The following is a 10,463-nucleotide window of genomic DNA, read 5'->3' on the forward strand; positions in this document are numbered from 1 at the left end:
CACACACACACACACACACACACACACACACACACACACACACACACACACACACACACACACACACACACACACACACACACACACACACACACTACTTTCTCTCTTTGTCCCCTGGCAACATACCGCATGAGGGTGTCAAAAAAACACGTCCTGCTTGTCACCAGACGCAAAAGACAGGGAAAGAGGGGAGGAAGGGAAAAAGAAAATGAAGGAAATAGAATAATCATTTATGTCAGTACTGATAGGGTATATGCAGGAATCCTGAAGTCAAATTTAATACCTTTTAAGACCTTTTTTAAGACCCTTTCCATACATCTTAAGACCTCATCGCAACTTTGAGTTCTAACCGGTTACATTGGCAACACACTTTACCTCACATTTACTATATTGATTGTAAGATCTAAACAGAGTGCAGACAGACTACTGAAGCCTCCTCTCCACATGAACTTCAACCTCTCTGTGAAGGTCAGGTTTAATGCAGTATGCTGCTTTGTTGCTTCTGTACTCTGTGCTCTTTCATTCCAGTAAAACTCCTCAGAAACCATTAGAAACCAGTATTTGACCAATAAACAAAACAATTGACAAAACTTTGAACTATGAAATATGTTAAACTTTGGTGAGCTTCAGCGGGGTAATGCCATATAGGAGCTCCCTCACAAATACCCAGGGGTTAAATTGGGCTGGGGCTGTCCGGGGCTAAGCCCTGGCACATAGGACGACCCTGGGTATTTGTGAGGGAGCTCCTATATGGCATTACCCCGCTGAAGCTNACTTGCTCCCCCTTCCCCTATGGGTCTGGTACCGTCAGCGCTTCGTCATGAGTGCAAGCCATCAAGGTCACGCAATCACGCTGTCTCTCTCTCACTCTTCTTCTCCACTGGCCTGATATCTATCTTTCTATCTATTTGTCTTTCTTGTGAATCAGTCTATTTGTTTGGATGACTCTGAATAATCCAAACTATTCTTCACATTCAGACTCTCTCTCTCTCTCTATCTGTTACTTACTGTCACTGTACCTCTCTCACTCACTGTCCCACTCTCAATGGTGCAATGGTCCCCATTGTGGGCCAGTTGTGGTATTACATGCAGTACAGAATTTTGACTTAAACTCCTCAGAAGGATTTGTCATCTTCTGCACATCTGTCAGTGAAGTTTGGGACAACTCGTGTTTTGGGTTACTTGTCAACACTTTAATATAACCTCTAACTTCAGAAAGAAACCCAAACTGCTCTCAGTTATCCCAGACAGATAGAATAATGAAATGAGTGTGGTGAATTTTCAGAATCAGAATCTAGTTTATTGCCAGGTACTTTTGCACATACAAGGAATTTGCTTTGGTGTATGGTGGTGAAACGTAAAAAACATAAGAACATCAATTGTAAGAGAAGGTCAAAATAAAGACACACATCGTTGATTTCTATAAACATTTCGCTCTTGAAAAGTAGCATATTACATCTGTTATCCCAAACTGCACCATGATGCGTAGAGAATGGCTGGTTCTTCTGAGGAGCTCACTGTGTTTTCTCTGTAGGATTAGCATCAAGATTTCAGAGCCTCTTGGAAAAACTCAAATGGCAACAAACAGATTAGAGGTCAGAGAGGACAATGTGGTGTTATGCTGCATTTCTATGTGGTCAAATGTATTTGATGCATACTGGTGGAGTAGAGTTTAGTTAGTTGTTGATTTAAAATGTTTGCGTAACTGTTTCTGCTGTCATGAATGCTGATGCCAGTTGTTTGAAGGCTTGACCTGATCCATCTGCTGTTTGCCATAGAAAGGGAAATACCACAGGTCCTTAGTTGCTGTAATTACTGCATCATGCTTTACACAAGTCCTGATGTTGTCTTTGTTTTTCCGCCTTTTGTCCCTGAGAATGAGCAGTAGGAGCAGCATGAATAAATACATCTGTATTAGAATAGCACTCAGCAAGATGGCTGAATATTTCATCATGGAGTTATTTCCTGTGGATGAGTACAGGGACAATAGACAGTTAGAGAGCTACAGTACAGTGCCTCTAAAGTTTGTTCTTCACTAAGGCATACTTTCAATAAAAAGTATACGGCAAACACACTGCTTAAATGGTTTGAGAGTAAGACAAATGCATGTTCATTGCAAGAAGCTCTGCAAATAACATGATTGTAGGTGTGAAAACAGCTTGTAGAAAATCATAGTAAACAAAGAATTCAAGATGAATAGGTAAATATGATGTTCTACCTGGCAGTGGCTGCATTGGGCAGTAATATCTTTCCATTTGAAAATCCTCTTGTGATTATTTCTCCTGGTGGCCAGTTGCTCCGTGACCGACAAACAATTAGCCTGCCTGCATGATTAATTGAAACAGGAATCTGCCTGCAGGCTAGAGTTCATGCACTGTATCTGTTGTGAATTGTTATCAGTGATTTACAAAAGGGTTAGCTTCTATGGATGGAAATCTGGCCTGCTCTTAGCTTTTAGACGTGTTCTTTACCGGTGTAGAATAAACAAATCTCTCTGCTGAGTTGGACCATTTACTTTAGGGGCTCTGAAAGTGTCAAATATGTTTTCCATGGCCTTATTAACTTGTATAGGTTATATCAAATACATCCAAGTGTGTGTTCTATTTGAAACAACACTGAGGTGAGTAGAAATCATTTCAGGTTTTCAGACCCAGGGATTTTTAAGTTGTACACACACACACACACACACACCCAGTTTTAAGATTTGATGGTTCAGTATGGTGCCTTTAAAGACTGCAAAAGTCTTGCACTGATTTATTATAAAAGAAAGGTTGGCTCAGGTGTTTTCAGGAAGCTCATATATGGTTTGCCAATCTCTTTGTTGCCAAGTGATTTTTCCATGAAGCCAGAAAATAAAGCGTGATTGCCCGATTCTCTCCCAGATCTCTTTTGTCAGTTAATTTTGATGGGATTTTGTAGGACGCAGTTTTTCATTTATTAACTGAGTGTGTGTGTGTGTGTGTGTGTGTGTGTGTGTGTGTGTGTGTGTGTGTGTGTGTGTGTGTGTGTGTGTGCGTGTGCGTGCGTGCGTGTGTGTGTGCGTGTGTGCGTGCGTGCGTGTGTGTGTGATATTTACATCCACATTTGTTTGTGGGTGGGAATATGCATATGAATGTTACTTGTATGTCTGGATTTCTGTTTGTATGTTCATGTATGTGTGTGTGTATGTTTCCCTCCCTTACCTATCTGCATGTGTCCCAATGCGTCCTGTGTTTTTTCAACAAAAAAAAACACCAAACCCCACCAAAAGGGACTGCAGAACTCTGAAGAGAACGCCAGGATCTCCATCACCTTCTTCCGGCTGTTCCGCGTGATGAGGCTGGTGAAGCTACTGTCTCGCGGGGAAGGGATTCGGACCCTGCTGTGGACCTTCATCAAATCCTTCCAAGTGAGGGGAGAACCGGACACAACATGCTAAAGCAGGGGGTTGGGTTTACACAGGAATAGTGGAAGTGAGGCTTTAACCCTAATGTGACCCGGATCAGAGGCTATTTTTATTCACGTTTCACATTGCCAATTCGACATAGTGCGTCAACAAGGTGATTATCTCCATATTTAATCAAGAATAGAACCGCTTAATGATATAAATGCTGTGCTAATCATCTTGTAATAGCACATGTGAGTCACATGGGGCTACAAATATCCTTGTTCTTGTGTAAATTCATCCCGGTGGAGTCTCACAAGCCGCCTCTCCTTTCCTTGCCTCCTCGTCTCCACCCCCTATTTTCTTTAAGAAATCAGTGGGGTGGGTGGTGGTTTAGTCCAAACGGTGGCGGAGGAAAAGAACGAGGGATGGTGCGAGGTAACGGAGAGGAGGTTTAGGAGTCTTGTATCAGAGGCAGGGAGGGATTCAGGGACATTAAGAGCTGGGAAACAGGCAGGAACTGAAGAACCTTAACCAGCAATCAACTCTTTGCTACTCATCTCTCCTACTCGCCCTCTTCTTCTACTCCCTTTCCCTCCAATGCCCTACTACTAACACCTGAAAGCTCTCCATTCCCTGTAGGCGGGACAGACAGTAGATTCATTTAAAGGAGCACCACCAAAAAATGTAAATCATTTGATAGACAGTTATGGGGGAAATGAAAACAATCTGTTCTCTCTCTTGTGTTATTTGAGACGGGCCACTTAATGTCACTTGGATAACTTAACTCAGTGGATAACATATTGACACAATTTCTTACTTTTTTCTAATTCAGTAGGATTGGCCCTGCTCTCAAAGTCTCAGGGGTAATGTTAGCCAGGAGCTCAGTCCCCCACACTCTCACGGGTGTGGGATAAAGGAGACACACACATTGTGGCCATGTTTGGTTCATGTGTTATGCACTGGGACTGGACTCCTGGCTAAACTCAGAGAGCAGTTTATGTTTTACTGCGTTTTTTCACTCCTGTGTCAGATGATTTGTCCTGGGTTGTTTTTGGTGTTGTGCCACACAGGGCTGCGGATCAGTTCACTTTCACATTATGAAGTACCGATATATTACTCCTCATACTGCACCTGCTCATTTGAAAAACAAAGAAATACATGTGTAAGGTTAATCAACCTTTTTTTTATCCAATCACTTCCTAAATCAGTAGAATAATTGCTCGTGTAAGGTGTGAAAGTGAATGGACTCCAGCCAGGTGCAGGGTGATGATGTACACAATTTGTCACTAAAGTGTCTCTCTCCTCTTTAGGCTCTGCCCTACGTAGCTCTGCTTATAGTGATGCTATTCTTCATATACGCTGTGATCGGCATGCAGGTAAGCCGTTGTCGTGTCAGCCTGTTTCCCACCCCCCCCCCCTCTTTTGTGTTTCCTCCTCTCTCCTCCAGCTGGCCTCCGTCCTGTGTCTGTCCTCCTGGAGTTCCTGTTCGGTCTCACCGCCCCTCTCTCTCTCTCTCTCTCTCTCTCTCTCTCTCTCTCTCTCTCTCTCTCTCCTCCTCTAGCTGTTGTCTCTCCTCTGTCTGTCTCTGTCAATCCTCCTGTTCTTCCTGTTGAGTTGGTTGTATCACTGATGATGAGAGGGGTGGAGGTTTCTAATTTTGGTTGTTCCAAAGAGCAATTACTTCCACCACCTGTCAAATGCTGACGTCATATCCTGTGTGCTGTGACTACTTCCTCCCCCCTCCTGTATAGATGTTTGGTAAGATAGCGCTGCGGGATGGCACAGAGATCAACAGGAACAACAATTTCCAGACGTTCCCTCAGGCAGTCCTGCTGCTCTTCAGGTGAGGAAGATGCCCACGCTCCTCATCGTTTACACTGGTCCCCTTCTTTCCTCCCTCATCTTCACCCTCCTCTCCACTCTTAATATATACTCTTTTGTTTATGTAAAAATCAGCATCTTCTTTTCTTTCTATATCATCGCTCTGCTCTTTTTCTCCTTCCATCATTAGTTCCTGTAGTTGTAAATTAATATAAATTACTTTTATCTTGTTGATCTCCTATATTTCCTCTGTTGTGAAAAGCCTTTTATATTACACATTAGAGGTTACAACTGACATTTTACAACTGAAGAGGGTTAAATAAATGGCACAATGTGAAATAATAGTTCAGCAATAGCAGGCATAGCCAATATATCACCAAATATCTGACAGTCATACCAGTTTCTTAGCAGCTTCACATTCTATATGTTCACCTGGACACTAGTATGAATCTAATAACTGTCGTAAACATATCTCTGAACTAATTTGGTCCACTAAGGATGAAGCCTTCTTAAGTTTTCAGAGGACTGATCATACATTTAAACATCCTGGATCCAGTCTCAGAAACCTCTCTGTCCTGTGTGGTTGCAATGATGGTAAGATTCCATGCAGGGGCCAAAAAAGAAACACAAAAAGGATGTTTCAGAAATGATCCACAATAGTATGATCTGGCAGCCAAATCTTTTTTGTAAGAATGTTGCCATAAAATCATAACAAGCATCTTTTTCTACTGACCCCTTCATGGAAAATATCATAGCAATGCTTCCATTCAGAGAGACAGGATACTTCAGACTGTGTGCAATACATGATAAATGAAGGTTACACCTGTCAAAACTTAAACAAGTGAGAAAGCTCCGCAGTACTGAAGCATTCAGAATGGAAGACAGTTTGGAACATGTCTTGATCTTCAGCTCAACTAAAGCATACATGACATTTCTTTGCTGTTGCTCAGTACATTCAGTGTATTAGGATAAAATGATTTTTTGTTCTTTTCTATATTCAAACTAACACTTTGCATATGTGTCTCCCTCTCTCTGTCTTTGTATCTGTGTGTGTGTGTGTGTGTGTGTGTGTGTGTGTGTGTGTGTGTGTGTGTGTGTGTGTGTGTGTGTGTGTGTGTGTGTGTGTGTGTGTGTTTTATATATGCTCGTATGTATGCAACATATATGTGTCTCTGTGTGTGTGTTAATGCATAAATGACCATGTGACTCCATGTTGGTGCACATGCACACATCTATGCCTGTATGTGTACTTTAATGTATCTGTTTACGTGCGTTTCTTTGCATGCATATCTGTGTCAACGTGTGTGCATATCTGTACCGGTGTGTGCATGCATGTCTATCTATCAGATGTGCAACAGGTGAGGCGTGGCAGGAGATCATGCTGGCATGCTATCTCAATATGCCGTGTGAGAAAGGATCGACCAATGAGAACAACTTGGCCCACGAGGACTGTGGCAGCCAGTTCGCCATCATTTACTTTGTCAGCTTTTACATGCTCTGTGCCTTCCTGGTGAGTACAGAGAGGAGGAGCTTTAATGCTCCCCTATAAACACTTTGAAAGATAGGATTTGATAAGATTGTAGTTATTATCACCAGGGTTGGGAGGGTTGCTTTGAAAATGTAATCCGTTATAACCTATAGTTTTAACACTTTTCGTGACTTTAGGATTACCTCAACATCAAACGCAATGCAAATAAATAAAAGAGAAAGAAATATGAATTTTTTTAGTGTGTTGTGCAAGACAACAGAACGATGTGAATTTATATTTAGGATACAAAATGTGTCCTCTTAAATTTAGGCTAGACCTACAGAATAGTAGAGCTTACAAAAAGCATTTTCATTTGAATAAATGAGGTGTCCACCTAGTGCATTAAATACAGATGTATAATAAAAAGAAGAACGAAAGTAGCCTAAAGGAAAACCAAAAAGGGAATTCAGGCAGTACGTCTACCTTTAATATATTGATCTTTGTTGATACATGTTAGTCCTGCAAGTAATCCCTGTTTTTCAAAAATGTACCAGTAATCTGATTACATTTTTCTCTATGTAACTGTAAGGGAATACAGTTACTTATTCTTTGTATAATCATTACGTAATCACGCTACATGTAATGCGCTACTCCCCAAGCCTGGTTATCTCACATATTCCATTACAATAAGAAAAGGTGGAAACCCACGTCAAATGTTATTCAAATCTCAAAAAATAGTTTAGAGATATTGATACTTTCTTTTAGTACTTTGAGAACTTTTAAACTTGAATTTGATGTTCAATAGATTGTCCATAATGGCTTGAAACATGTAGTGTTTAATCGCCTGTATATTGTTAGTGTAGTCTTTGACTGATTCCTGATTCTCCCCAGATCATCAACCTGTTTGTGGCCGTCATCATGGACAACTTTGATTACCTGACACGTGATTGGTCAATCCTGGGGCCACATCATCTTGACGAATTCAAGAGGATCTGGGCTGAATATGACCCAGAAGCTAAGTAAGTTTATAGCAAAATAACAATATATGTCATCAAAATAAATCTTCATTCATCTGCAGAGAGTCCCTATGGTCTGTGTAACTTCTGTGCTGTTTCCAGGGGGAGGATAAAGCACCTGGACGTGGTGACTCTGCTGCGGAGAATCCAGCCTCCTCTGGGTTTTGGAAAGCTCTGTCCACATAGGGTGGCCTGCAAGGTAAACACACACACACACACACACACACACACACACACACACACACACACACACACACACACACACACACACACACACACACACACACACACACACACACACACACTAGTGGTACTGCAAATCCTCACAGAATAAAAATGAAATATCACAGCTTTTCAAATTCCAGTATTCCACATTTTGCTGTGATTTTTGGACAGAATTAAATCCTCTACATTTTTCCAGGTGTGATAAATATACAGAAATGTGCCTTCAGGGTATAAATGTGAAGACATATTGACAGCTTTTAACACTTTCCACAGTGACTCAAATGGCACATTGACAACAGATCGTACAGAGAAAATGTTTTAGATATCAAGACACCAACGTCTCTCTCTAGAGGATTAAATGAACAGTGACCACTGTCTGCTCATTTAAACACACTGTCAGCTGCCAGTATCTATTTTGGTTTGTTGAAAATGAAGGAAATGTGTATGTTTTAATTGAAAATGTTGATGTGAATAAACGTTCTCTCTGGTGTAGCGTCTGGTGTCGATGAACATGCCTCTGAACAGCGATGGAACCGTCATGTTTAACGCCACACTGTTTGCTCTGGTCAGAACCGCACTCAGGATCAAGACGGATGGTAACAGACACACACAAACAAACACTAGATACACACACACACACACACACACACTGGTGGGCAAATCGGCCCATGGAAATGTATTACCATCTTTCCCAGTCCTAGTCTTTTCTTTTTTTTATGTATACTGTTCGTGCGTATGCAGGTAACCTGGAGCAAGCCAACGAGGAGCTGAGGGCGATAGTGAAGAAGATCTGGAAGAGAACCAGCATGAAGCTCTTGGATCAAGTAGTGCCTCCTGCTGGAGGTTTGTATCCTCTGCAACAGTGTACTCACGCCTTCATAACTAACAATAAACACAAAAAATCTACCAACAGGGATTTGATTTTCCTTTATTATTACTTTGCCTAAAGCTGTTGCAGCATGTCTTGCAACAGTTGAAAAATGATCCTATTTATAATATTTTAATTTCTTGCAGATGATGAGGTAACAGTCGGGAAGTTCTACGCCACCTTCCTCATCCAGGAATATTTCCGCAAGTTTAAGAAGAGGAAAGAACAAGGGCTGGTGACCAAGGTGGCCCCCAAAACAGCGCTTTCTCTGCAGGTACACAAACATGCACTACCTTTAATCATGAAGCTCTATACATTTGTTGCATTGTGAGGAAAGTCAGAAGAGGGCAGTACATTTTTCAAATTGTGACTTTGATGGATCCCAAAATAATCAAAGAAATGCAAGGTGATATTTTGCACAGCATTTATTGGGCTCCTTGGTTATGAATGAACCATAGAAAGAAAATAATAGGTTTGTTTGAGTCTTTCGATCTCTAAATAAACATGTCCTTCACATTGTTATTCTATTAAAGTGCAACGCTTACATTGTGTTGGTCTTTGTGTAGGCGGGCCTGCGGACATTACATGACATCGGCCCAGAGATTCGGAGGGCCATCTCCGGAGACCTGACCGTGGAGGAGGAGCTGGATAAAGGCATGAAGGAGCCTGTGTCTGCTGCATCCGAGGATGATATCTTCAGGGTAAAGGTTGGATACACACACCCTCACACACTCTCCAGAGAGAGAGCCAGAAAGAGAGAGAGAGAGAGAGAGAGAGAGAGAATGTCGGCATCCAGCATATACACAGAAATGCTTGCATTTGCTCATAGGTTCATACCAACATTTAATAAGCCCCGTCCTCCATCACATACCGCTTGACTTCCATTCACTTAATTTGATTTAGATAATTGGTCTTTTGCATTTAAAAAATAAATAAAGCACATCCATTTACTGCAAATTGCAAAATAAGAACAACAGTTGATCACTGTAACTGAGAGACTCAGACAAAACTGCACACACACGCACACACACAAACACACTTGTTCGCTCAAGGGTGAGTAATGCTCGTGTTCAGCCTCCATTGTATATATATAACTGCCTCATTAATGCACATCGTTTTGCATTCTGCTGCATTTTGTCACTTTGGCATACAGTAGGTGACACAAATGGACTGATATACTGTAGCTCAGGGGTGCCCACCCTTTTTCAGCTTTGGAGCTACTTTTAAAATGACCAAGCACATAAGATCTACCTACAGGACCGCCCCTGCCCAATCTGTGTCGCGAGCGCGGGGGGGGGACGGGGGACTAAACGGCAGATAAATTATGACACTAATTGCGCCTAGGGTTGCAAAATTCCGGGAATTTTCAAAGATGGAAACTTTCCACGGGAATTAGCGGGAATAAACGGGAATTTATGGGAATAAACTGGGAATTTTCAAAATTGAAGGTTGGCTCTTCATAGGGAACTTAAACATAGTTGGGGAAAGTATATTTTAGCATAATCTTGACTACAAACAGATGCAATTCAAGTACACTTGAATATCCATGCCATAGCACTACGTACTGCATGGCTATTGAGACCACACAAAGGTTCGCAACAGGCTCACAAATGTGAGAGTGGAAAAACTGGTTGACATTCGGGCAAACCTAAGGGTCTTTGAGCCTGACACAGAGCCATCCTCAACAAGGCTGGACAG

The 10,463-nt window shown here is 41.7% G+C and overlaps 2 protein-coding genes across 2 annotated transcripts in view; one reads left to right on the forward strand and one right to left on the reverse strand.

The window, feature by feature from the left end:
• LOC104942103 (voltage-dependent L-type calcium channel subunit alpha-1C-like) overlaps positions 1–146 on the reverse strand; it is a 5,535-nt gene extending 5,389 nt beyond the window's left edge. The window contains exon 1 of the mRNA XM_010767299.1: positions 127–146. Within this exon, the coding sequence (XP_010765601.1) occupies positions 127–131 (5 nt within the window). The 5' untranslated portion in view covers positions 132–146. The remainder of the gene's footprint in view (positions 1–126) is intronic.
• Positions 147–3,060: 2,914 nt separating this feature from the next.
• On the forward strand, positions 3,061–10,075 carry LOC104942108 (voltage-dependent L-type calcium channel subunit alpha-1C-like). The gene is made up of 11 exons (XM_010767305.1): positions 3,061–3,388; positions 4,678–4,743; positions 5,119–5,210; positions 6,536–6,698; positions 7,548–7,675; positions 7,775–7,871; positions 8,391–8,493; positions 8,639–8,740; positions 8,912–9,039; positions 9,332–9,503; positions 10,023–10,075. The coding sequence occupies exons 1-11, from the start codon at positions 3,113–3,115 to the stop codon at positions 10,073–10,075; spliced, it is 1,380 nt and encodes a 459-aa protein (XP_010765607.1). The 5' UTR covers positions 3,061–3,112.
• The last annotated feature ends 388 nt before the right edge of the window (positions 10,076–10,463 follow it).

The sequence above is a fragment of the Notothenia coriiceps genome, unplaced genomic scaffold, assembly GCF_000735185.1.
Source record: "Notothenia coriiceps isolate Sejong01 unplaced genomic scaffold, NC01 NC01_scaffold00004106, whole genome shotgun sequence".
Classification (NCBI taxonomy): domain Eukaryota; kingdom Metazoa; phylum Chordata; class Actinopteri; order Perciformes; family Nototheniidae; genus Notothenia; species Notothenia coriiceps.

Bases quoted from the DNA above. Each gene is read 5' to 3' on its own strand.
- LOC104942108 (XM_010767305.1), top strand. From the start codon at position 3,113: ATGTTACTTGTATGTCTGGATTTCTGTTTGTATGTTCATGTATGTGTG. The intron at 7,676-7,774 runs GTAAGTTTATAG...TGCTGTTTCCAG, and splicing joins GAATATGACCCAGAAGCTAA to GGGGAGGATAAAGCACCTGG. The intron at 8,741-8,911 runs GTTTGTATCCTC...AATTTCTTGCAG, and splicing joins AGTAGTGCCTCCTGCTGGAG to ATGATGAGGTAACAGTCGGG.